Here is a 27,710-nt window from a genome sequence, read left to right on the forward strand (position 1 = left end):
GACTGGTTTAAAAAAAATAAATAAAAGTAGAAAATTCTCCAGCTTACTAGGCCAGAGAGTAATAGGCTTTGATAGACTCAGTAAGACCCTAAAATGTTCATGATAAGGCTGAATAGAAGAACTGTAATGAAAAATTTCATGATGAGGCAACAAGCTCAAGATCATTAGCAGGATCATGATTCTAGCTTAGAACTGGGCTTTAGAGCACAGACCAGAACACCAGAAATACAGGTGACCTCAATTCCCCGTCAAAACCTAGGTAGTAAAACTGATGTAGACAGGTGCCAGTGGCTCACACTTGTAATTCCAGCTACTCAGGAGGCTGAGAGCTGATGATCAGGGTTTGAAGCCAGCTAGGGTAGGAAAGTCTATGAGATACTTACCTTCAATTAATCCCCAGAAAACTGGAAGTGGTGCTGTGGCTCAAAGTGGTACAGTGTTAGCCTTGAGCAAAAAAGCTCAAGGATAGTGCTCAGGCCCTGAGTTCAATAAAAGCTGGGGAGAAAGGTCTACTAAACTACACACCAGAATCTCATCAAAGATGGGAGTGATGTGGTGAGACACCTGTCCCATATCCCACTCCCTCAATAAATTATTGCCAACTTCCTGCTGATGTCAACATCTAAGAAAGTATCAAATGGCTCTGTGTGACATTCTGGCCCATACAGAAAGTAGACTCCTCTAGGGTTAAGTATTTAAATGGGTCTGAAATCTCAGTAAACAGAACTTCCAGCAAGTCATCACACTATTTATCTTATTGGAGGTCAGAATCTAAGCTGATCCCTGAATAGTGAATAATGAGAATAAGAGAGAGAGAAATACTTAGGCTCCATATGAATATTTACCAGACAGCACTCACTGCCAAGAATCCAGGCAATGTTGGTCACTCTTTTCCTCTGTTATCCCAGTGCTGACTTGAAGAGTTCATGAATATGATGGCCATTATAATCTACCTCAATTTGCCTACTGTACTTCTAGGAATGCTACTCTTCCCCAAGGATTTACTGAGATATCAGGAAATATTAACTATAGAAAGTCCATTTCACGGAAACATACGACAACAGGATTACATACCTCATTACCCAGAGCCAGAATATTACAGATAACTAAATAGTACCATATCTATCAAATCTAGCTGTGGTGCTGAGGCTGGGATGTTGTTCCAGGATGAGGTAAATGTTCTCAACCAATAAGGAATATTAGATGATATTGTTTCTTTAATAGCTTAAAAAATAAAGTAAGAAAGGTACAAGGTATTCCATTCACTCTTGCATCTTCCCTTGTAATGGTCTCTAGCTCCAAGTCTTGCCTCCCTTCTATATATTCTTGTGTTTTCCCTAGTTCTGGGGCTCGAACTTGGAGACTATTTGGCTCAAGGCTAGTGCTATACCGCTTTAAGCCACAGTGCCACTCCTGGCTTTCTGTGAGTTTATTGGACATGAGCCTCATGGACTTTCCTGTCCAGGCTGGCCTTGAAGTATGATCCTTAGATAATAGCTTCATGAGTTGCTAGGATGATAGGTGTGAGCCACCAGTGACCAGATAGCTCTTCTATCAATAATCTGGCCTAGCCTTTTTTATGCTTAAAATTTTTTTATTATAGAAGTGATATATACAGGGGCTATATTTACTTAAGTCAGGTAGTGTTCAGTTCTTTATGGACAATGTCACTGCTGGCCTAGCCTTCTCTTGGTTTTATCTCTTAACAACTCTTTTTTTTTTTTGGTCATAGGACTGAACTCTGGGCCTGTCCCTGAGCTCTTCAGTTCAAGATTAGTGCTCTACAGCTTTGAGCCACGGCACCATAAGAGTCTCACATACTTTCGTGCCCAGGCTGGCTTTGAACCGAACTCCTTAGATTTCAGCCTCCTGAGAAGCTAGGATTATACGTGTGAGCTACTGGTGCCTAGCTCTTACAACTTCTTTAACTTCTTCTCTAAGGTTATTGAATAACCTCTTCCTTAATTTTCTCAGTGTGTCTTCCCTTCACTGCTAACAATTTGTTCCTGCTATTTTCAGATTCTTGAATGTTCTCTAGTTCCCTTTTCCTGCTACCTCTGCTGCTTCTTCAAGGAAGTTCTTTTGACCTGGCAAGTGGGGATCACAAACTGGTAGTTTACATGTTATGCTTTCTGGAGAGTTACAAGGCCTGTGCTCTTTGTCTGACATAGTCCCAATTTCCATATTGATTTACTCCTATTTATTGTGGACATGGAATCCCCTGGACTAGACTCTATATTTAAAGTCTCTCTTGATAGCACTGGTGGCTCGCAACTATAATCCTAGGATATCAAGAGGTTGATATCCAGAGGATTGCTGTTTGAAGTTGGCTTAGGCAGAAAATCCTTTAAGGCTCCATTATCAAAATAAGCATCAAAAAAACAAGGTTGGAGATACAGCTCAAGTGGTAGAGTACCAGCTAAACAAGTAAACTAAGCAAGGACAAGCACAAGACCAGGTGCGGTGCGGTGGCTCATGCCTGTAATCCTAGCTCCTCAGGAGGCTGAGATCTGAGGATCAAGGTTCAAAGCCAGCCCTAGCACAAAAGGACCAGAGACTCTCATCTCCAAGTAACCTCTGGAAAATGGGAAGTGGGGCTTGGCTCAAGGGTAGGGCAGTAGTCTTAAGTAGAAGAGCTCAGGGACAATGCCCAGGCCAAGTCAAGCCCCATACCTGACAAAACAAAAAAACAAAAACAAAACAAAACAAAAAACCCCTGAGGTCAAACCCCACTACCATTAAAAAAATAAAGAAGTCACATTTTAATATGTAATCCTTCAACTATGACCAGTCTTTCATGTCCAGATGGTTGTCTGAACTAATTATTTCTGTTCTCACTATAAGGATTTCCCTCATGGCAGTGAATTCCTTCAGAGTAGACTGGCTACTAAATCCCTGTCACTTGCAATGTTACCTGGTACACAACAGACAAATGAAGTAACAGATGTGATGATGGATGGGAACATGGGGGAGATGAAATAAATCTTTTTTAATTTCCTGTCTATAGGGTCAAACAGCAAGGGAGTGAGACAAACCTGGTAGAAAATTCCTCTATTAGCCATTAAAAACCAATTTTCTACTTCAGAATGAAAAGGCCTGACTTTAGGTCTGCCTTTTTCCCCGATGCCACACAAGCCTTAACAATGAACTCACATTGAATTCTTCTCTGAAGAGCTTATTGTCATCAGCCATTCTTCGGTTAATCTCTTCTTCCAGCTTGTCCACAGGCAGGGGTGGGTACTTCCTGTTGGTGCTTGGTGATCTGGCCAGAAGTGGCACGCTTTGGGGCTCTGTAGTACACAAAGGGAAAGGTCAGTGAGGTACCCTGGGGTTGCCGTCCCTTTTCTGGAGTAATAGTCTTACTCTTTTAAAAGGATGGAGAAACACCTAATTTCTTGGATTTTCCCTATGAAGGTCTCCCCTGCCTTACCCACATCCTCGGCGCGGCCATTTGATAAGCGGAAAGAATTGGAATGGCTCCCAGCTTGCTTGTATTTCTTAAACCTAATGAAACAATGTTTATAATGAAAAACTGTGTACAAAGGCAGAAGAAGCCAATCACTGGCTTTGTATTTTTGCTTATTAACACAATCTTCTTAAACCTCTTTTGTCAAATAATCAGACTTTTTTTTTTTTTTTTTGAGAGATAGGTCATGTACAGCTTAGACAGCTCTATTCTCTGGTGACTAAGTTCCTTGCTTATTCTGCTTATCCTTACCCTAGAATCCAACCGAGGTAACACCATGGATATCGTCTAGTTTTTATTTGGCTCCTCTGTGTACTCTTCTACTTCCAGAACTCACTAGAGCACAGTTACTCTAGGTAGAGAAACAGTATGGTATATAGCAGGGAGAGACAGGAAGATCTATATGAAGCAAAATCCTGGTGCTACCCAAGTGTAGCTTAGAAGCTCTTAGAGATTCAGATCTCTACACTAGGTGGACAAAGATCTGATGGAGACACAAGTGGGGGATGGGGGAGAAATACATACAAGGCCCCCTCCTATTCCTATAGAAGAACAGAGGGAGTACTGAGCAAGTTAGGACAAAAATAAGGCAGAGTTTAATCCAGGTCATCAGGGTAACAACTTTAGCAGGAAGGTGACAAATGCACTACCCTCTTCTTTTTTTTGGTTGTCTGTCCTTGTTCTTGTTCACTGAGGGGTCATGGTCTAGAGACCTCTGAAAGAAGGTTACAAAGAAGAATCCTGTAGTGTGCATTACTCAGCTCAGCATGTCAGGGTCAGCAGTTCTAGAAGGTTTGGGGGCAAACCCCAACTAGACATAAAGTAGGCTTTTGTTGTGCATGTCATCTCTCTAGGTTCTTTGCTTCAAAAGGGCTAAAACTGAAGATCTTGAACAATGGCTGTGGTTTCTTCCTCCAACATCTGAACTACCATTCTGGGCTTTAGGTTGAACCGAACTGAGATTTGGTTTGGAAAGACAGAAACCAAGGAGGGGCTAGAGCTTAAGTAGGACTATTCAGAACTTTTCAGCCAATTCTAAATAAAATTTTAATCTTAGCACTATTATGAAAGTATCTACTTATTATTTTTACTTCTAGTCTTCTGGACTGTGTGGGTAAATTTACTGAGACACCAGGGTATTAGAAGAAAGTCTAAAAAGAGAATACAGAAACAGTACACTTACCTTAACATGTATAAAACTATGATAATAAACACGATCACTAACAGAGAGGACAGGGCCACCATCACTGCAATAATTGGAGTCTCATCTGAAACCAAGAAAAGACAAGTCATTATCATGCTGTGCAATGGAGGTCTGAAATTGGATGATGAGAAAAACTCACTGGTGAAAAAGGGCTTGGTTAATGCTTTTGTTGATGCAAGTTATGGAATACACACACACAGAGTGAGAATAAGAACAAAAGAGAGTGAGGGAAGAGTATGCCAGGGAAAAGTACTTCCCCTTTACCTTAGGGCTAATGGGGAGGGTATGAGGTAGGGGAGGAAGAAGAGACCAACATTATAAATTTGTTTATTCTGTCTCTCTGCATTAGAATAAAAGTTACTGAAGGCAAAGACTGTTTTATTTATAGCTATATCATTTGAGCCTGAAACAATACTTGGGCATACAAAAAGTACTCAGGGATGCACAAACATAGCAAACCATGGTGGTGGGTGTGCAGGGTCAGTGTTATTCTCTCAGCCTCAGTGGGCTTTCTCTAGAGGAATATGGGAAAGGAAAAAAAAAATTCAAAAACAAGACACCATTAAAGCTTTAGATACCATATATCCCAAACTGCTGTTTGTTTCCTTCTACTTCTTCCCATATCCTGTTTCCTCTGCCACCTTTTGCCAGGACCCCAACTATAAAAAAAGGCTAACTAACTTAAAACTAGGCAAGTTTCACACCACTCCACAGAACCTGGCTCCCTTTCCACCTAACCCCATTTCTTATATAGCTCACTAAGGCACATTGCCAAATCAATGTTTGGCAACAATCCCATTTTTTTTGATGATCTATTTTTTATTTAAAGAATTTATTAACATTGATTTTTTACACCATATTTCAATTGACATGTTTAACAAGTATTCAAGAAGGGAATCTCTATATACAATCACTGAACATTCCCATTCTTATTTGATTCAACCTTTTGGCAGAATTCATCCAAAAATGTTTAGAAAACAGTACCTGATGGCCGGGAGTTTGGCCTAGTGGTTAAAGTGCTTGCCTAGCATGCATGAAGACCCGGGTTCGATTCCTCGGTACCACATATAGAAAAAAGCCGGAAGTGGTGCTGAGGCTCAAGTGGTAGAGCTCTAGCCTTGAGAAAGTCCAAGGACAGTGCTCAGGCTCTGAGCTCAAGCCCAGGACTGGCAAAACAACAACAACAAAAAAAAAACAGTACCGGGGCATGCAGTAGCTCATGCCTGCAATCCTAGCTACTCAGGAGGCTGAGATCTGAGGATCAAGGTTCAAAGCCAGCCCCCCAGCACAAAAGGACCTGAGACTCTTATCTCCAATGAAGCTCTAGAAAATGGGAAGTGGGGCTTGGCACAAGGGTAGGGCAGTATCCTTGAGCTGAAGAGCTCAAGGACAGCACCCAGGCTGAGTTCAAGCTTCATGACCCACCAAAAAAAAAAAAAAAAAAAAAAGGAAATAGTAACTGTATTTTAGGCCTCCCACATTGTGAATACTAGGAACAGAAAAGTGCTCAGGCAGACCAGCAGTAAAAAAAAAAAAAAAACAAACCCCCCTCCCCAAAACAAAACGCATTCTGTGGGGAAGGAGAACTGCTTAGCAGTTTTTCAAAGAGGAAAAAATCAACTCAATGAAATCCTGCTGAGAGATGGAATAGGATGAAGACAGAGAAATAAATTAGATTTGACAGAATAGCAGCTAGAGTGGTTTCAGTTGAGTAAGGATGAGAAAGCCTAAATGCAGTAAAAGATAGAGGGAAGAAGGAGATAGTGATTCCTTCATGAGGACTTTTACATGACAGCATGCAGAGAAAAGAAGCAGTAGGAAGTGGTGCTGTGGCTTAAGTGGTGGAGCGGTAGCCTTGAAAAAGCTCAAGGACAGTGCCCAGGCCTTGAGTTCAAGGCCCAGGACTGGCAAAAACAAAACAACACTAAACACACTCACACCCACACACACACACCCTCCAAATTTATAGGGCTGGTAATGTGGCTTAGTGGTAGAGTGCTTGCCTATCATGCATGAAGCCCTGGATTCAATTGCTTAGTACCATATAAACAGGAAAAGCTGTAAGTGTAGCTGTGGCTCAAATGGTAGTGTGCTAGCCTTGAGCAAAAAGAAGCTCAAGGATAGTGTCCAGGACCTAAGTTCAAGCCCAGGACTGGCAAAAAGAAAAAAAAAAAAGAAAGAAAAAGACTTCTCTTCCTGGGTTGGTTTTGAACAATGATCATCAGATCTCAGCTTCTTGAGTAGCTATGATGTATAAGCATGAGCTACCAGCCCCCAGTTTAATAAAGTCTTTTTTTTTTTTAATTGAAAGGTTTTGCTATATGGTCTAGGAACTCATGATTCATCTGCCTCTGCCACCCACGTGCTAAAGTGCAAGGATTACAGTTGTATACCTTCTACTCTCATTTTGTTTTTATTTTTTTAAGGGACAGGAGATGTTATACCATGTTTGCTGATGGCAATTTTCTGCAGTTCAATTACTGCCAAAAATAATTGCCTACTGGGTAGGTGTTATAACACTCGAGCCATATCTCTAGCCATACTGATGATAATTTTCAAATATACTATGTTTGTTTGTACTATGTATGTAACTCTCATCTTAAAACGAAGATTCAAACTGGATAACCATTCCTCCTCTTTGAAGACTTTCCACAATAAAGCACTCTTCTGATTTTCTTTCTCTTTACTGTTCTCCTTTGTTACTTGTTTGTCTTCCAGTACTAGCTCTTCTACTGTGGGAATGGTTCAGCTCTGTGCCTGGTCATCTTTTCTATATTCTTTTTCTTATAAGATAGATGACTGTAAGTACAAGTAATTCCCAAGCAATAACCATGTTTTACACTTTTGGTCTGCCCTCTCACTTACTGACCATCTATCTCTACTTTGAAATTTCATAGGCAAAACAAACTTTTTGTTTAAACCTTTCTTCCACCCTTCTGTGGTCACATACTTTTCTACCCTCTTGATCAAGTAATATCTCTATTATTATTATTATTATTATTATTATTATTATTATTATTATTATTATTATTATTTCTTCTTCTTCTCCTTCTTCTTCACTACTCCTGGGGCTTGAACTCAGGGCCTGAATACTATCTTTGGTCTATCTCAAGGCTAGTGATCTAACACTTGAGCCACAGCACTTCTGGCTTTTCCTATGTATGTGGTACTGAGGAATTGAACCTGGGTCTTCATGTATGCTAGCAAGCACTCTATCACTAAGTCCCGCTCCTGGCCCTATTTCTTCTTCATATTTATCTTCTATATCTAACCCACAGCAAGTAATATATTTTAGGGCTAGAACCAATACCATAAATCTATCCTTCCCCACTCCCCTACTGATATTTTTATGTTTGTCTGGGTGTTTGAACTCAGGGCTTGGATAATATTCCTGAACATTTTGTTGTTGTTGTTCAAGACTAGGACTCTGCCACTTGATCCACAGCTCCATTTCTAGCTTTTTGGTGGTTCACTGGAGAATAGAAAATTTATCTCAGAAATTTATCTTCCCAGGCTGTCTCTGAATCTGGGTCCTTAGATCTCAGCCTCTTGAGTAGCTACAATTACAAGTGTGAGCCACTGGCACCTGGATGTCTGCCATTTCTCCATTTTCTACCATCATCAACATTCACCTCTAGAATTCTCTTACTTACACCACCTTAGTAAGTTCTGGCAATCCATTTTGTAAAAATACCAGAGTGATCTGTATAGGAGCAAATCAGATTATGTCCTTCTGCAATAGCTTCCTGTGTCTTTAGAATGAAATCAAATCTTGCCCTGGCCTCTAAAAAACTCCCTAAATTAGCCCCTACCTACTCTATTTTCCACTAGACTTTCCTTGCCCACTAAACAGCAATCACCAGCATTTACATCTCTCTATGCTGTTTGTTCATCCTTACGCCTCTGAATATGTTATTCCTATGAGTCACACGGCCTATCTGTATTCTTTATCTGGCTAACTCCTACTCATCCAACTCTTATTTTAAGTGTCATTTTTCTCAGAGGTCTTTCACTTCCTAATACTAAATTTACCACTTCAACAGAAGATATTCTGAAGATTAAATGAGATCATCCATGTAAACTTCTTGGCACAGTAACCAGCACACGCTATGTACTCAGTTGTTAGCTATATTTTGCGCTAGTCTCATAAATAGCACCCTGTTATTTCCCTTGATTATACCTCTCATATTTATTAATCAACTATAATCAAACAAATAATTACAAAGTGTCCATTCTTTATACTATAAGCTCCACCAGAGCAAGGGTAACTTTTTTCTCCTGTATACCTTAAAACCCAGCACAGATGCCAGTGCCAGTGCCTCACACCTGTAATTCTAGCTACTCAGTAGGCTGAGATCTGAGAATCGCTGTTCAAAGCCAGCTGGGCAGAAAAGTCCCTGTGAGACTCTTATCTCCAATTAACCACTCAAAAAAGCCAGAAGTGGAGTTAAGGCTCAAAGTGGTAGAGTACTAGCTTTGGGCAAAAGAGTTTACGGACAGTGCCCAGGCCCTGAGTTCAAGCACTATGGCCAACAACAACAACCAAAAGAGAAGAAAGAAGAAAAAAGAAAAAAAGCCCAGGAAAGGACCTCACTAGGTGCTAACAATACTGGATTATATTGTATGAGTGAATAAAAGTAGTAGTGGTTTATCATAAAATGTCTTTATTAAATTCCAGTCACAGAGGAAAGTATTTTAAGGAGGCATTAATGGGGTACTCTAAGGAAATAATTAAAAGACATTTGAGGTCTGGGAATATGGCCTAGTGGTAGAGTGAACCTGGGTTCAATTCTGTGTACTACATACACAGAAAAAGCTGGAAGTGATGCTGTGGCTCAAGTAGTAGAGCCTTGAGAAAGCTCAAAGTGCCCAGGTCCTGAGTTCAAGTCCTAGGACTGGTAAAAAAAAAATTAGACTCTGGGTCTTGTGCTTGCTTGGCTAGTGTTCTACCATTTGAGCCATACCTCCAGTTTAGCATTTTATTGGCCAAATGGAGATATGAATCCCACTGACTTTTCTGCTAGGGCTAGCTTCAAACCTTCATCCTGTAGATTTGAGACTCCTGAGTGGCTAGAATCATAGGCATGAGCCAGTGGTGCCAGGCTTTTGTATACTTTTTTTTTTTTTGGTGGGTCATGGGGCTTAAATTCTAGGCCTGGGCACTATCTTTGAGCTCTTCAGCTCAAGGCTACCACCCTACCCCTTGAGCCACAGCCCACTTCCCATTTTCTAGCAGTTAATTGGAGATAAAAAGAGTCTCACATTCCTTAGTGCCTGGGCTAGCTTTGAACCTTGATCCTCAGATCTCAGCCTCTTGAGTAGCTAGGATTACAGGTGTGAGCCACCGCACCAGCTTTTGTATACTTTCTATTACACTCTATGGGTTCTTTATGATCCTACCACATTGATCTAAAGATACTGATTATATCTTCATTGAGTAGGAAGTTCCTTGGGGATATGGGTTCAAGTCATTTCCAAGTATGCCTAAGCTACTGTTTAGGGTCAAGGATTTAGCTCTGTGAGCTCTGAGGATATACTAGTGAATAAAGAAAAACTCTTCTTTTTGTGAACAGGATAATAAAGGAAATCTATAATATGAACACATACTAAGAAGAAAAGTAAGGCAGAGCAAAAGAGAACAGGGTAGACTGTTCTATTATTTAAGATGAGGTAGGAAAGGTCAAGTAAGTGAGCAAGAGAGATGAATGTCAGGAAGGCATGAAACTTCAGTATTGTTTATGACTACAAGGAGAGTTAACAATTATAAAGGAATATGGAAGGTAGCTAGCCAGATGTTCAAAATTAAGTAATAAGCATTAGCATTTAAATACATATGTTGCTGGCATAGATTAATTCTATTTTATACATGAGTAAATTGTTAATACCAATCATCCCATCTGATACCAGCAAAAATGCTTTCTAAAAAGAAAAGGAAGATGTTTTCAATTTGGGATAATAAAAGCTTTGGAAATGATTATACAATGATGTAAATATACCTAATGTCATTGGTACACTTAAAAATTATTGAGGTGGTTAATTTTATGTTAGATATATATATACATTCACATATATATGTACTTATATACATAATTTTTATTTATACATTGGCTTTTTGGCTGGTAGTAGTGCAGGATAGATCCTAAAATCTCATGTATGTTAGGTGACTGTTTTACCATTGTCCTATATCTCAGCCCCTCCTACTTTTTTCTTTTCCTTCTTTTCTTTCCTTTTTTTTTTTTGTTTGTTGGGTGTGGGCTTGAACGCTAGGCCTGGGCACTGTCCCTGAGCTCTTCAGCTTGAGCCACAGCGCCACTTCCAGTTTTCTGGTGGTTAACTGGAGATAAGATTCTCATGGATTGTAGTGCCTGGGCTGGCTATGAACTGTGATTCTCAAATCTCAGTCTTCTGAGTAGCTAGGATTACAAGCGTAAGCCATCGTACCTGACTACTTTTTTTCTTTTGTGTCAGTCCTGGAGCTTGAACTAAGGGGCCTAGGTGCTGTTCCTTAGTTGTTTTGCTTAAGGCTATCATTATATCACTTGAGCCATAGCTTTACTTCTGGCTTTTTGCAGGTTAGAGTCTCAAGCTAGGCACCAGTGGATTTGAGGATTGTAGTTCAAAGCCAGCCCAGGTATAAAAGTCTGTCAGACTCTTATCTCCAATTAACCACCAGAAAACTGGAAGTGGCACTGTGGCTGTGGCTCAAGTAATACAGTGCTAGCCTTGTGCTGAAGCGCTCAGGGACAGTGCCCACGCCCAGAGTTCAAACCCCATGACTGACCAAAAAAAAAAAAAAAGTAAGACTCTCATGGACCTTCTTGCCTGGGCTGGCTTTGAACCATGACCCTTCCTGAGTAGCTAGGATTACTGGTGGGAGCCCCTAGCACTTGGCTTCCTCATACTTTCTTGGGACTTGAACTCTGGGTCTGATGTTGTCCCTGAGCTCTTCAAGGCTAGCACTCCACCACTACAGCCATAATACTGCTTCCAGCTTTTTCTATGTATGCAATATCAAGGAATCCAACCTAGGGCTTCTGCATAGTAGGCAAGTACCACTAGGCCATACTCCTTGCCCCTCATACTTTAAACAACAACAACAAATTACTTCTACCCAAGTAAGTTGGAATACACTTAAAAAGTAACATACATGAGAAAATAACTGGTTTCTTGGAGACAAAGAGAGAAAGAAAAATTGCCTTCCTACTTCACTTCCTTTATTCTTTTCTGCTCTGACAATTTAAACACCAGCCCTTGCTGTTTAAAAGCAGCCTAGAGCATAAAAACTTATAACCTTAATTCACATAATTTGCTTATCAAACCTATTGTAATGCAAATATTTCTGAACAGTTGCCTCATTTTTTAAAAAAGCATTTGGTTCTAAAAGTAGAACATTATGGAACTGGGGTATAACTCAGCGGTAGAACACAGGCTTAGCATGACAGAGGTCATGGGTTTAATGAAGCACCAAAATAATAAAAAAAGAAAAATTTACAACAGTATTTTTAAAGATTAGCTCTGGTTTAAAAAAAAAACAAAATAAAGCATTACATATGAGGTGTTAGAGACTAAGAGTCTGTATGCCTTTGTGTTTCCTGTTTGGTTTAAAAAGGAGATTCCCTTATAGTAAACTTCCCATATGTCACATTTAACAATAATGATGATAATTAAGGTAATTTTCTTCCTTCTTCCCTTCCTCCTTTTCTTGGTGATGGGAATGGTAACTAGGGCCTTGCCTATGGTGGGCAAGCATTGTGCCACTGTCTTGTTTCTTTTCCATTATAATATTAAAATTACTTAAACAGTAGCTAAATAAAATAAGCATGTTGGGAGTAAGAAAGGGTAGTTATTCTGAAAATATACACTAAGAGTCATATATCTTTTTTTTTTTTTTTGCCATTTCTGGGACTTGAACTCAGGGCCTAAGCATTGGTCCTTGGGCTTTTTCTTTTTTTTTGCCAGTCCTGGGCTTGAGCTCAGGGCCTGAGCACTGTCCTTGGACTTTCCCAAGGCTAGAGTTCTACCACTTGAGCCTCAGCACCACTTCCAGCTTTTTTCTATGTATGTGGTACCGAGGAATCGAACCCGGGTCTTAGTGCATGCTAGGAAAGCACTCTACCACTAGGCCAAACTCCCGGCCATCCTTGGGCTTTTTCAAGGCTAGAGTGCTACCACTTGAGCCATAGCACCTCTTCTAGTTTTCTCTGTGTATATGGTACCAAGGAGTCGAACCCAGGCCTTCATGCATGCTAGCCAAGAACTCTACTACTGGGCCAAACTCTCAGCCCCATATATCTCATTTTTAAACTTGAAACTATTACTTTGACTTTTTTTTTTTGGTGGGGGGGGGGGAGACGGGTAGTCCTGGGGCTTGAACTCAGCACCTGAGTACTGCCTTAGGCTTTTTTCTCAAGGCTAGCATTTTACCACTTGGGCCACAGCACCACTTCCAGCTTTTCTATGTATATGGTACTGAGAAATTGAACCCAGGTCTTTGGGCATGCTAAGCAAGCACTCTACCACTAGGCCAAACTCCCAAGCCTCACTTTGATTTCCGACTTTTTTTTTCGGTGGGTCTTGGGGTTTCTCTGGGCCTGGGTGCCCTCCCTAAGCTCTTCAGCTCCAGGTTCCCACCCTAACCCTGAGCCACAGCCCCACTTCCCATTTTCTTGTGATTAACTGGAGATAATCATCCTCAGATCTCAGCCTCCTGAGTAGCTAGGATTACAGGCCTGAGCTACTGCTCCTGGTGACTTTTGACTTTAAGACTGATTAAAAGAGCTATCTTAGAAAAAAATCACAAGTCTTGCAATACAAATCAAATCTACATCTACTAGGGAGAATCTAGTGGGTGAAGCTAGAGGAACTCACTCTGTTCATCTATGTTTGCTTACTGAGTTTAGGAAAGCAAGGGCTGCAAAAGCAAGGGGAAAATAAAGAATCTCATTATCCCTCACTGTGGCAGATAAATACAACATGAAAAAACTCAGAATATTCACTGGGCTGAAATCTGAAATCACAGTTCAAAGCCAGTAAAGACAGGGAAATCCATGAGACTTAAATCTCTATAAAAAAGCTAAAAGTGGCTCAAGTAGTACAGTGCTAGCCTTGAGCAAAAAGCTCAGGGGTGGCTCCTAGATCCTGAGTTCAAGCCCAACACACAGACACACCAAAATATTCACTTTTCTAACCCAATGACTTTTTACTTGAACATGTTTCAAGTAATTTATTTATTTATTTTTATTTTTTTTTGCCAGTCCCGGGGCTTGAACTCAAGACTTGAGCATTGCCTTTGTACTTTCTCAAGATCCAGTGCTCTACCACTTGAACCACAATACCACTTCCAGCTTTTTCTATGTATGTGGTACCAAGGAATCAAACCCAGGGCTTTGTGCATGCTAAGCAAGCACTCTTACCACTAGGCCAAACTCCTAGCCTTGATTCAAGTAATTTGAACATTGTAAATAAAATCAGAAAAAAATCTGAGAAAATCTGATTAGACAATAAAACTATCATGAGAGTACTCCTTCAGAGTATTATTTTCTAAACTCAAAGAACATTTCTTAGAATGTTGTATTATTTTATGTCACTGCCTCATAAATTATGACCAAATAGTATCAAAGGGTAATATTAACAAGGGGGCATGAACTAGTGAAATAGTATTGTTACTTACTAAAATGTCAAAACTGTCAGAATCTAAATATTTATCTACATCTAAAAATATGTTAAACCTCATTTCTTTTTCTTTTTTTTTTTTTTTTTTGCCAGTCCTGGGCTTGAGCTCAGGGCTTGAGCACTGTCCTTGGACTTTCTCAAGGCTAGAGCTCTACCACTTGAGCCTCAGCATCACTTCTGGCTTTTTTCTATGTATGTGGTACCAAGGAATCAAACCCGGGTCTTCATGCATGCTAGGCAAGTACTTTAACCACTAGGCCAAACTCCTGGCCCTAAACCTCATTTCTTAATTCTTATTTCAGATTAACATGAAAACATATCACAAACATAGATGCACTAGATTTGAATAGACTGTGAGCAGAGGAAACATGAATGGACAGTATACACTATGGAAAAAGGATGACACACAAAGGTGAGCAGCTCACCTCTTCTGTCCTTTGAGTCAGAATTACCTGTGTAATAAGTGAAAAATAGAAAACATTCACTCAGGTTAGAGGAAAACATTACTATTCAGTTGAAGATAAAACAAAACAAAGCTCCAGGAATACAGATACTTTTCTCCATATTCAGTGTTGGAGCAGAGTTGGGAAGTCTTTCAATAACTGGAAACAAATGTCTCAAGTTCACTAAACTTAAGTCAGTGGTCTGGCCTTCTGGAATACACAAACAATTTAACAGCAGTTCCCATAAAAAGTTTAAGGAAAAATATAAATGCATGCTCTTAGTGAACTGACTTTGTCTTTTGGATCATTACAATGTACAAGGTGAAAACTAATGCTATAAAAGATCTAAATGATGACATGCAACAAAATCAAATTGCTACATATACAATTGTGTTTTAACAGAGAATGCACTTTGAAAGACATATGTAAAATTCCCAATAGTGAAACAGTGCAATATTCTTTCGTCATGACATATTAAAATTAGGAACTAAAGAAAACACTGAAGAAAAAAAATCTAAATAAAAAACAACAAAAAAACCCAATGGGGACTGGGGTTTCAGTGGTACAATGCTTGCCTTGCAGGTAAGAACCTGAGTTTCATGACAAACCCTTACTTCTTGACTTTAGTACAGAACTCTTATTTCTTAGCTGACAAGTTGTCAGGTTTTTTTGTTTGTCTTTGTTTTTGCCAGTCCTGGGGCTTGAACTTAGGGTGTGGGCACTGCCGTTGGACACATATGCTCAAGCTAGTGCTCTGCCACTTGAAACACAACACCATTTCCAGCTTTTTCTGTGTATGTGGTACCGAGGAATCTAACCCAGGGCTTTGTGCATGTTGGTCATGAGGCTAGAATTGGGTTGGGCACTGTCCCTGGGCCTGGGCGTTGTCCCAGAGCTCTTCAGATCAAAGCTAGCCCCCTACCCTTGAACCAAGTCCCACACCCCCTTTTCTAATGGTTAATTGGAGATAAGAATCCCAAGTCCTTTTGTGAGGGGTTGGCTTTGAACCTTGATCCTCAGATCGCAGCCTTCTGAGTAGCTAGGATTACAGGTGTGAGCCAATGCTCTTGGCCCTTTGTTTTTTGTTGGTTGTGGGGCTTGAACTCTGGGCCTGGGTGCTGTCCCTGAGATCTTCCACTTGAGCCACAATACTACTTCTGTTTTCTGGTGGGTAACTGGAAATTAGGGTCTTACAGACTGGGGCTGGGTTTGAACTGTGATCTCAGCCTGAATACCTAGTATTACAGGTGTGAGCTGCCACAGCCTGACTAAGTTGTCCAGTTTAAAAACTGCATTTCTTTTCTTTGTCAGTTTTGGGGCTTGAACTCAGGGCTTTAGCGCTACTCTTGAACTTTTTTTTTTTTTTTTTTTGGCCCCTTTCTCTTTCTGGCCCCGCTCGCTCCGGCCCGGCTAGGCCCCCTTTCTAGCTCCGGCCCCGCTCGCTCCTGCCCCGCTCGCTCCTGCCCCGCTCGCTCCGGCCCCGCTCGCTCCGGCCCCGCTCGCTCCGGCCCCGCTCGCTCCGGGCCCCGCTCGCTCTGGCCCAGCTTGCTTCCCCCAGGCTCGCTCCAGCTTGCTCTTGGCCCCGCTCGCTCCGGCCCGGCCCTGCTCCTGGCCCCGCTCGCTCCGGCCCGGCCAGCTCTCCCTTGCTCCTGGCTCTGCTCGCTCTGGCCCCTTCTCGCTCTGGCCCCGCTCGCTCCCGCCCGCTCCGGCCCGCTCCGGCCCGCTCCGGCCCCGCTCGCTCCGGCCCCGCTCGCTCCCGCTCGCTCCGGCCCCGCTCGCTCCCGCCCGCTCCGGCCCCGCTCGCTCCCGCCCGCTCCGCTCGCTCTGGCCCAGCTTGCTTCCGCCCGGCTCGCTCCAGCTCGCTTCTTGTCTCTGCCACTTTTCCGATTTGGTTGTGTCTCGTCTCTGCCACTTCCGGCTTGGTTGTGCATGTGGGATACCGAGGAATCGAACCCGGGTCTTTCTGCATGCTAGTCAAGCACTTTAACCGCTAGGCCAAACTCCCGGGCCCTACTCTTGAACTCTTTTGCACAGGTCTAATGCTCTACCACTTTGAGCCTCAGCTCACTTCTGGTTTTCTGGTTGTTAACTGGAGATAGGAATCTCATGAACTTTCTTGCCTGGGATGGCTTTGAACAGCTGATCCTCAGAGCTCATATTCCTGAGTAACTAGGATTACAGGCATGAGCCACCAGTGCCCCACTCTACAAAAGCTATGATCAACCTATCTGGAAAAAATTAATTATGTTAAATACACAGGTAAAGGAAAAATAGCATCTACAGAATTTTTTTCATTTTGTAATTTTTATTAATTTAGTGCAAAATATAGAATGTTAAGTCTTCCTATCTAGTGTAGTATATTCTACCTGTTCAAATCTTTAGTGGTAAAAATGGCTCAACAGCAGTGTGGCTGCTTTCTAAGTGCAAGCCCTTTAAGTTCAAATTCCAAAAGAAAAAGAAAAGATGTATCTTTGCAAAATTTCAGGACATCAAGAGAGAGAAGATTTTAAAAACACAACTTTGAATTCTCCAAAGTTGGTAATTAAGTCGGTTAGGGAAAAACTTTAAAAATTCTAGAGGAAAGTTATTTCCTCAAATTCTACATGAGTGCTAAAATTTCTTTCAGACATGTCAAATCTTATACAATTTATCTGCTGTGAACCCCTTTTTCAAGCTATTAAGAGATTTTGCTCTACCAACTGAAAGAAGAAGACAAGAAAGAACAAAGTAGAAGCCAGGCAGCAGTAATGAGAATCCCTACAGTGATGGAGAAGGGACTTATTTAATAGGTCTGACTTTGTAGAAAACTGTACTGAAAGACTCTGGGGAAAAATGAAAAACGGAAAAAAATGGCTAGCAATAACTAAAAAATAAAGCATGAAAGAAGGTAATTATTAAATCTGGAAAAAGTCACCCAAGAAAATATCATATCATAGTTATAGTTTGGTAGAGAACAATATTTACAGTCGTAATAATATAAAGAGATCAAGACTAGGAATGCAAGTTTAATCTATCTATCTATTATCTATTTATCTTTTTTTTTGCTAGTTGTGGGGTCTGAACTCAGGGCCTGGGCACTTTCCTTGAGTTTTCTCAAGGCTAGCACTCTACCACTTTGAGCCACAGAACCACTTCTGGCTTTTTCTGTATATGTGGTACTGAGGAATCGAACCTAGGGCTTTGTGCATGACAGACAATCACTCTACCACTAGGCCATGCCCCTGGCCCCAGTTCAGTATATGTTTATTTATTTATTTTTTGGTTGGTTGTAGGGCTTGAACTCAGGGCCTGGGTACTGTCTCTGAGCTTTTTCACTCAAGGCTAGCACTCTACCATTGAGCCACAATGACACTTTCGGTTTTCTGGTGGTTAATTGGAGATAAGTCTGGACTTTGCTGCCCAGGCTGGCTTTGAGGGTGATCCTCAGATCTCAGCCTCCTGAGTAGCTAGGATTACAGGCGTGAACCATTGGTGCCTGGCTGAGTTCAGTGCTTTAATAGCACTTGTGAAGCCCTGGGTTTAATCCCCAGGGCCACACACAATCATGATCATAATTATGAACCCTTAGCACCACATACTATATCATTTACATAATTAACATTATCTATCAATTTACATTTATGATGTAAATGTTTACTATGTAAACATTAAATGTTTATATTTACACAATGTTTATAATGTAAATATATTTACATCATAGATGAAATATTACAGGAGGATTGGTATAATGGTGGTGGATGACACAGAATGCCAAGGTTAAGTCTGTGAAATTCTTTTTTTTTTGGTTGGTTGTGGGGCTTGAACTCTGGGCCTGGGTGCTGTCTCTGAGCTTTTCAGCTCAAGGTTACTATGTTACCCCTTGACTCATGGCACCACTTCTGGTTTTCTGGTGGTTAATTGGAGATAAGAGTCTCAGAGACTTTAGTGCCCGGCTGGCTCTGAATAGTGATCCTCAGATCTCAGCCTCCTGAGTAGCTACGATTACAGGCTTGAGCCATGGCACCTGGCTAAGTTTGTGAAATTCTTATGCCCTACAATAGTTTCTTTGTGTTTTACTCATCTTGAATAAAAGCCACCAGTGATAAATAGTCTGTCTCCTTTGACATGAAATGTGTTAAATATATATTAACTGGAATCTTAGTTATGGGCATACTTTGGACTCTACTCATTATATGGAAAACTAAACGTCCTACTAAGAGTATGGAAAGACTGTAAAAGTAACAAATATGCCTAATTTGCTACTTACAAGCCATGATATCTTAAAGAAATCATTTACCCCCTGTAACTTTACATTAAACATGTATTAAATAAAAGACGATAACTATCCAGGGTAACCTCATAAGATTGTTAAATAAAAAAATACAACAGAAGGGCTGGGAGTTTGGCCTAGTGGTAGAGTGCCTGCCTAGCATGCACGAAGACCCAGGTTGGATTCCTCAGTACCACATACATAGAAAAAGCTGGAAGTGGTGTGGTGGCTCAGGGTAGAACACTAGCCTTGAGGAAAGCCCAATGACAGTGCTCAGGCCCTGAGCTCAAGCCCAGGACTGGCAAAAACAAGGACAACAACAACAAAAACACAGAAAACATGGGCTATAAAATTAGTTGAGCTTGGCTTATAGTTTAGACTTCTTTCAAGTACTCCTTTCTTCCTTCCTTAACCTACATGGAGGAATATATTTTACTTTGTTATTTCGTAAATGTATCCGGGGCATTTGTGCATAACAAAAGTTGTAGAAAATAATATACGTTACATAAAAATAATAAAAATGAAATAGGGTAATTCATTAAAACAAAACAATTGGAAGTATCAGTGTAGCTCAAATGGTACAGTGCCAGCCTGGAACAAAAAAGCCAACTTAAAATTTGAAGATCTGAGTTCAAGTTCCAGTACTGGCATCCAAACCAAAACAATGGCTAAGAGATAGAGCAAGTAAAACTGGCTGTGATACATTGTATATACATATGGAAATGTCACAAACAACCTCTTCCTTTGTACCATTAATATATGTTAACCAACAAAACACAACACTAGTGGTGGCCCGTTTAAATTAATTACATAAGTAGGTTATAATCTGGACTTTATAAAATGTTCCATAAATTGTTTTCATCATTATAAAATTTCTTCATGTAGGGGCCAGGAGTTTGGCCTAGTGGTTGAGTGCTTGCCTAGAATGCATGAAGACCCGGGTTCAATTCCTCGGTACCACATACATAGGAAAAAAAGCCAGAAGTGGTGCTGAGGCTCAAGTGGTAGAGCTCTAGCCTTGAGAAAGTTCAAGGACAGTGCTCAGGCCCTGAGCTCAAGCCCAAGACTGAAAAAAAAAAAATTCTTCATGTATTAAAAAAAAACTTACTTTAATGGGATTATTCTAGAAAACTCATTCTTATAAACTATTTATTGCACTATAAAAAACTGTAATTAATGTTAAAAGTGCAAAGCAAATTGCAGACATTGTCTGAAGTTCTCTGCAGAACTTAAAAATACTTGCAGGGGCTGGGCTGTGATTATGGCTCAGTGGTAGAGTGCTTGCCTAGCATACACGAAGCCCTGGGTTCCATTCCTCAGTACCACATACACAGAAAAAAACAGAATTGACATGGTAGCTCAAGTGGTAGAGTGTTAGCCTTGAGCAAAAGAAGCTGAGGTTAAACTTGTCATTTGAAATATGATGTAAAAATCAATGTTAATAAATTCTTTAAAAAAACAAACAAACAAAAAAAGAAGCTGAGGGATAGTGCCCAAGCCCTGAGTTCAAGTGCCAGGACTGGCAAAAAAAAAATAAAAGAATAGTTGGAAGCCATACCAATCTAATCTAATCTTTCTACCACTGGGCTCTAAAGTCAGTCCTTGTGGTTTTTTTTGTTTGGTTTTGTTTTCTTCTGGGACAGTGTCTGAACTTAAGGCTTTCTGCTTTGGCTGGCACTCAACTACTTGAGCCACTGCTTCTTTTGCTGACTTTTCTACTTGGACTGTTTATCAATGTGATCCATAAGATCTCAGTCTCATAACATGTGTGAGCCAAGATTATAGGTGCTTGGCAAAATTAGAACATTTTTCTTTTTTTGGGGGGGTACTGGAGTTTGAACTCAGGACATGTGCTTGTAGGCTGGCACTCTACCCTTGAGACATACCTCTAGTTTAACCCTTAAGTTTTGTAAGTCAGTAACTTACTATGTAGCCCAGGCTGGTCTGCACTAGTGATCCTCCTGACTTAAGACTCCTAAGGTTTACAGTATATGTCACCATGCTTTTATTAAGTACTTTCTAAATGTACCATGAGACAGACATGATTTCAATTAGGGAATCCACAAAACAAGAAAAAAAAAAATGAAAGCAGGGTGCTAGTGGCTTCACATCGGTAATCCTAGCTACTCAGAAGGCTAAAATCTGAGGATCACAGTTTGAAAAGCCAACCTGATCAGTAAAGTATGTGAGACTTTTATCTCCAATTAACCACCAGAAAACTGGAAGTGGTACTTTGGCTCAAACAGCACTCAGGGCTTAAGTTCAAGCCTGATGACAGATTATTGAAGGGGAAATAATAATTTTGCTAGAAATGAAATGACAGTCACAAGGAAACCAGGGAAAAATTATATCCTTTGCTACACATGAAGGATCCTGTTTTATAGACCTGGTCCCAGATCCAGGACTTCAAACAAGTGAATCTGATTCTAGGAGGCAGAAGGCTGGGCTGAGATCCTGAGATCCTGAGGTCCTGCAATGAAAGAGTTTTCCTGGGCCCCACCTTTCTAAATACATGCCTGAACATTAGTTTCCATCCCCTTTTCCATGGTCTCTATGGCTCCCGTTTTTCAAGGCTATTATTACTCATTTTTTCATGTTAGTCTCTTGCATCATTAATTGGCTTCTCTCTCTTAAGTTTTCAACTTTTTTCTTTATCTTTAAACATAGTCTACTAACCAGAATCTCACCTAGCCAAAAAAATGGATCCAGAAAACTACATTGACGAGCTATTCTAAGCACTTCTTACCTCTATGTTTCATTACTTTGCTTGGGCAATGTTACTTAATTTTTGTACACACACAAAATAAAATGGTGAGTAAAAAATGGTGAAGAAGAAAACAGATGGAACAGAGTGATAGAGACTAATTGGAATAGAGTATAAATCTGTGGAGATATACCAATGAAATCCTACCTCTGGTAGAACTGGAATAAGCTAATTTAAAAACAAGAAAGGAAAAAAGTTGTGACAAATAGAAAGCATCTCTGTACCTGCAGGAGGAAAGGTTTCTGGAGTGGTTGCAGCTGTGCTGGAATTCCCCTCCCAAGGTTCTGTTGTGGCATCTGTGAATTGGTTATCTGGAAGCCATGTTCCATTTGGTGACATGGTAATGTCTTCAGAATTGGTGCTTGCTGTTTGTGTGGTCCCATTGTCAGAGTGTAAAGAATTGACAGTGGTTACATAGGTGGGTTTTGCAGTTAGATTTCGGCTGACTGTTGGTGTTGCAGAAATAGCAATTACTGAAGAGGTTGGATTTGAAGTCTTGTTCTCTTCTTTAGCTGATTCTGCTGCTGATGTTGTAACTGACTTTGTAATTCCTAAGGAGGGTGAAACTACAAAACACAAAAAGGTAAGAAAACATTAGGGGCAGGGAGTTTGACCTAGTGGCCGAGTGCTTGCCTAACATGCACAAAGACCGTGTTCAATTCCTCAATACCACAGACATAGAAAAAAGCCAAAAGTGGTGCTGTGGCTCAAGTGGTAGAGCTCTAGCTTTGAGAAAACTCAAGGACAGTACTCAAGCCCTGAGCTCAAACCCAGGACTGGCAAAAAAAAAAAAAAAAAGAAGACATCACACAAAGAATGTGAAGCTTAAAAGTTAAGACACAAAGCAGTTAAGTTTCATTAAACTTCTTAATGTTTGGAGACCAAGCAAAGATATATTACAAGTGTCTCTGTGTGTGTGTGCACATGCACTTGTGCATGCAGGAGAAATGAGATTTCTTACTTTGTTCTTTATAGATCAATAGGTACAGTGTTAAGAGTCAATAACTTCTGTTACGTTTCAGGAAAGAATATATAATCTCATTGGTATATTTAAAACAGTAGACAAAATGCATAACAAAGCTGAGCACTCAACACAACTCAAGAGATTTTTCAAAAATATTTATTTTGCCAGGTACTGGTGGCTCATGCTATAATCCTAGCTATTCATGGTTCAAAGCAAGCATGGAAGCAAAGTCCATGAGATTATTATCTCCAATTAACCACCAAAAAGCCAGAAGTTAAGCTGTGGCTCAAGTGGTAGAGCAGCAGCATTGAGAAAAAAGCTCAGGGACAGTGTCCAGGCATCTAAATTCAGACCCCAGGACTGGCGTGCACACACATGCACATGCGCGCCCTCGGGAGAGCATACACGCATGACCAAATGCATGTGCGCGCACACATATACACACTCTTCTAAAAAAAATACCCACTTCTTTTACCATTACATACTTACACAAACATACACCAGTTATACACCAAGGTATTTAATTGTTACATTTTCTCATATATTTGCACCATTGTATTCCAAATAATCTCACCCTCTCTATCTCTCTGCCTGCCCTCCTGCCCTAAAATATAGTACCCCAACATAACTTTTAAATTAATTAAATTATTATTAATTTTCTACTACTTAGGTCTCTAAATTTGGGTCATTACATGTAAAAGCAAAATATTATTTAAAAAATAGCCTTCTCAAATGGCAATTTACCTGTGGTAGCATTGTTGGCACTGGCACCTATCAGACTACTGCCAAGCAGAACAAGAATGAACCAGGAATCCATGCTGACCTGGAAAACAAGGAATATATAAGATGAGGTTTTGTTATTATAACTGTATCCAATGACTTGAAATACAAAAAGTATTCTGGGCAAGCTTTTCTTTTGGTTAGTCATTCATGAGGCTTGAACTCTGGGCCTGGGCATTGTCCCTGAGCTCTTCAGCTTAAGGCTACTGTCCTACCCCTTGAGCTATATCACCACTTCCGGGTTTTCTAGAGCTTGGCTTTGAAATGCGATCCTCAGATCTCAGCCTCCTGAGTAGCTAGGTATGAGGCACCTTGCCTGGCTGGGCAGCATTTTTGTAGCTATTAAAAGATGTGTATAGGGGCCGGGAGTTTGGCCTAGTGGTAGAGTGCTTGCCTGGCATGCACGAAGACCCGGGTTTGAGTTCTCGGTACCACATACATAGAAAAAAAGCTGGAAGTGATGCTGTGGTTCAGGTGGTAGAGCACAAAAGTCCAAGGACAGTGCTCAGGCTCTGAATTCAAGCCCCACAACTGGGAAAAAAAAAAAGCTAGAAGTTAAACTGTGGCTGAAGTGGTAGATTGCAAGTCTGTGTAAAAGAGCTTAGAGATAGTGCCTAGGACCTGAGTTCAAGTCTCAGGACTGGTACACATGTTCCGCACGCGCGCGCACACACACACACACACACACACACACACACGATGTACACAGGCTTAATAACCTTTTGTGAAATGGATATACTTTATTTCCCTCCTCCCCCCTTTATTTTTAATACTGGAGATTAAATACTTCCTAGAAAAGTGTTTCACCACTGGAGCTATGTCTTCAGCCCTTAGGTTTACATGTGTTTTTGAGATTGAGTCTTGCGAGCTTTGGCAGGTTGTCAACTAGCCCTAACCTCCCAAGTAGATGGGATTATAGGCATAAGCCACCATTTAGGCTTTGAGCCTTTATACAAATGAAAGTAGGTTTAATTAAGAAAACATCTTTTTTTTTTTTGAGACAAGGTTTCACTATGTTTTATTGGCCTCAAACTTGTGACCTTCCTGTCTCATCCTATGGAATATTGGGATTATAAGAATGTACAACCATGTCCAACAAGTATCTATTTTTTAAAGCACTGATTATCATCCCTGACTGGACTTTAAAATTACCAAAAACCTCTTAAAAATGCTCAGGCCAGACTTTATCTCTGTGGGTGAGATGTGGGGAGTGGTCCTTAAAGATCTGAAGTTAATTGCTATGTGCACCTTTATCCTTTACAGAGTGAAAAGTATGGAGAAAGGCTGACTGTACTAATTACTGTACACTCTTTGAGGTGTATCATGTTATATTTCTGTTCTCAACCTTTAATCTTCAAACTCTGTAAGAAGACAGTGGTACATTCTCACTAGTAGTAAGGATTCTTTCATTCACTCATATTTCTGTGTCCTACAAGGAGGTTGACCCTATAGAAAAAATATCAGGGAACAATTCCTTACAAGTCCTATTTTCCATGGGGCTCACAGTGGAGAACTAATTCAGTATGGTAGTTACCTTCCAAGGGAAAGAGAACATGACTTCCTCAGGGGCACATGACAATCTTTGGGGTTGGGGTAGGGGTATGAAAGGAAGGAGATGTAAACTGTTTGTATCTAACCCCAGAAGTTTGCCATGCTTGTTGGCAATGTCTAGCTGGGGAGTAGGGTCAGCTGGTAATTTCTCCAGGGGTAATCTCACAATTTTCTTTAACCCCTCTCTCTTTTTCCTTCTTTTCCTTCCTTCCTTCCTCATCTCCCCCCCCCCGCCCCCCCCCCCCGGTTGTGGGGCTTGATTGAACTCTGGGCCTAGAGCTCTTCAGCTCAAGGCTAGTGCTCTACCAGTGGAGCCACAGCGCCACTTCCGGTTTTCTGGTGGTTAGAATAATAGTCTGATGGACTTTGGTGCCTAGGCTGGCTTTGAACTGTGATCCTCAGATCTCAGCCTTCTGAGTAGCTGGTAGCTAGAATTACAGGTGTGGGCCACTGGAGTCTGGCCTTTTAAATTTTTTGGCTGTGATCATTAAATCAGTTATTTAACTCTAAAAGATTTGGATAGAAGGCTAACACTGATTTCTGACAATCCCACTTAATTCTTACCTGACTGTACTCAACAATTAGGAATACATATAATTCTCTCCACAAGGATTAAAAAACAGACTGGTAGGCTGACTAATGTATATGTACCAAAGAAGACACACATGTGACAAGGATGCTGCACATCGAATGTCATTAGGGATCTAAAACAATGGACTACAACTACATGCATGCCTATTAGAATAGCCAAAATCTAAAACACAGATACACAACTGTTTCATGAATATGAAGCAATAGAAATTCTCATTCATTGCTGGTAGAAAGGCAATGTGGGGTAAAGTTATTCTGAAAAACTATTTTTTTTATTATCATTACTGTGTGCATCTGTGTGCACAAGTGCACATGCATGCTGCTAACTGGTGCTTAAGATTCATTCTCACTCAGCTTTTTCACTTATATCTATTGTTCTACCCCTTCAGCCACACCTCCAGTTCCAGTTTTTTCTGATTAGCTGGAAGAGTCTCTTGAATTTGTTTGCACTGGCTGGCTCCAAGCTCGATCCTCAGAACTAGCCTTCCTGAGTTGCTATGATTTATAGGCAAGAACCACTGTCACTCAGCTAAAACTAAATATACTTTTACCATAACAGCCATCAACTACATTTCTTGGTGTTTTCCCAACTGATTGAAGATGCATACTCACACACAAAAAATGCGCACATAGATGTTTTTAATAACTTTATTCCAAATGGTTAAAATTTGGAAAGAGGGGTTGGAAGCATGGCTCAGGTGTAGAGAGCCTTCAAGAAGTGTGGAGTGTTAGCAAATTTGAGTCCTGGTCTCAGGAAAAAAATACCAACAAAACTTGGAAGGAAGTAGGCATGATGGCTCATGACTGTTATGCCAGTTACTTGGGAGACAAAGATCAAGAGGATCATGTCTCAAGGTCAGCCTAGGTAAAAAGCAAGACTCCATTTCAACAGAAGTTGAAAGCTAAGTGTGATGCACGTATATGAACAACTGGAAGTAAAAATGTCTATAAATATTTTGGCATTGTACCTTTCTTATAATTACAGCTTATTATTTTCAAATAATAAGCATGATCTATTTTTGAGGGGGGTTGGTACTGGGGTTTGAGCTTGGGGATTTGTATTTGCTAGCATAGTACTCTACTGCCATTCTACAAGTTCCTTTTTACATTGGTTGTTTTCAAGATGGTCTTACTCTATGCCTGGAGGGATCTGGACTATATGATCCAATTTTTCCTCCCTTTGTCATTGGGATGATAACTGTGTGAACAGCCCTAGGCTTGAGATGGAGTTACATGAACTTTTATGCCTAGAATGATACAAAACCCTGTTCTGCCTCCCAAATAGCTAGGATTACAAATTAAAAGTATAATTTTTAATTAAAAAGCAATATAACCCCTCTGTAAATCACCTTTATAGTAACAGTATAACATCAAGAAAAGTTAAAAAGTGCAGATTTCACCATAGAGCATAAATGTGAAAGACTAATACCCCCTGGGGCAGGTGTGTGGCCTAGTGGTAGAGTGCTTGCTTAGCATGCATGAAGCCCTGGGTTTGATTCCTCAGTACCACATACACAGAAAAAGCCAGAAGTGGTGTTGAGGCTCAAAGAGTAGAGTGTTAGCCTTGAGAAAGAGAGAGAGTGCAAAAAGGCATACTTGAAGTAAAAGAATGCAAAGGAAAATAAAGAATGCAGTAATGGAAGTAAGAGAAGATTTGTATGCATAAGCTAGAGAATAACAGACATTTAAGAAGACCCATATTACCATGCTATTTCCAAGTTATGCTCATAGATTCAAACCAGGAAAACCACAGTGAAAGCAGCTTGCTTTTTCAGAGAGAGAGAAGAGAGAAGAGAAGAGAGGAGAGAGAGGGAGAGGAGAGAGAGGGAGAGGGAGAGGGGGAGAGGGAGAGGGGGAGAGAGAAAGAGACAGACAGACAGAGACAGAGACAGAGACAGAGAGAGAGACAGAGTTATAGAGAAGAAATCCTTAGGCAAACTACTGAGACTTCCTGATTCCCTCCTGATATCTGTAACAACATCAATCCTCACTTTCCATCTTTGGTCTATTCCAAATATCCTGGAGT

At 40.6% G+C, this 27,710-nt stretch overlaps 1 protein-coding gene across 4 annotated transcripts in view; it reads right to left on the reverse strand.

Annotated features, from left to right (window-relative positions):
* The window catches only part of Ptpra (protein tyrosine phosphatase receptor type A), a 120,515-nt gene that overhangs the window by 36,304 nt on the left and 56,501 nt on the right, over positions 1–27,710 (reverse strand). For 3 of the 4 annotated variants that reach the window (XM_090352075.1, XM_090352072.1, XM_090352074.1), the window contains 6 exons: positions 23,507–23,585; positions 22,023–22,364; positions 14,768–14,794; positions 4,650–4,734; positions 3,431–3,504; positions 3,154–3,290 (listed from right to left, as the gene is read on the reverse strand). In XM_090352075.1, coding sequence (XP_090208201.1) covers positions 3,154–3,290; positions 3,431–3,504; positions 4,650–4,734; positions 14,768–14,794; positions 22,023–22,364; positions 23,507–23,579 — 738 coding nt within the window. In that variant the 5' untranslated portion in view covers positions 23,580–23,585. The remainder of the gene's footprint in view (positions 1–3,153; positions 3,291–3,430; positions 3,505–4,649; positions 4,735–14,767; positions 14,795–22,022; positions 22,365–23,506; positions 23,586–27,710) is intronic. The other variant, XM_090352073.1, reaches the window with a different exon arrangement.

Source organism: Megascapheus bottae, chromosome 18, assembly GCF_031878675.1.
Source record: "Megascapheus bottae isolate mThoBot1 chromosome 18, mThoBot2.hap1, whole genome shotgun sequence".
Lineage (NCBI taxonomy): Eukaryota > Metazoa > Chordata > Mammalia > Rodentia > Geomyidae > Megascapheus > Megascapheus bottae.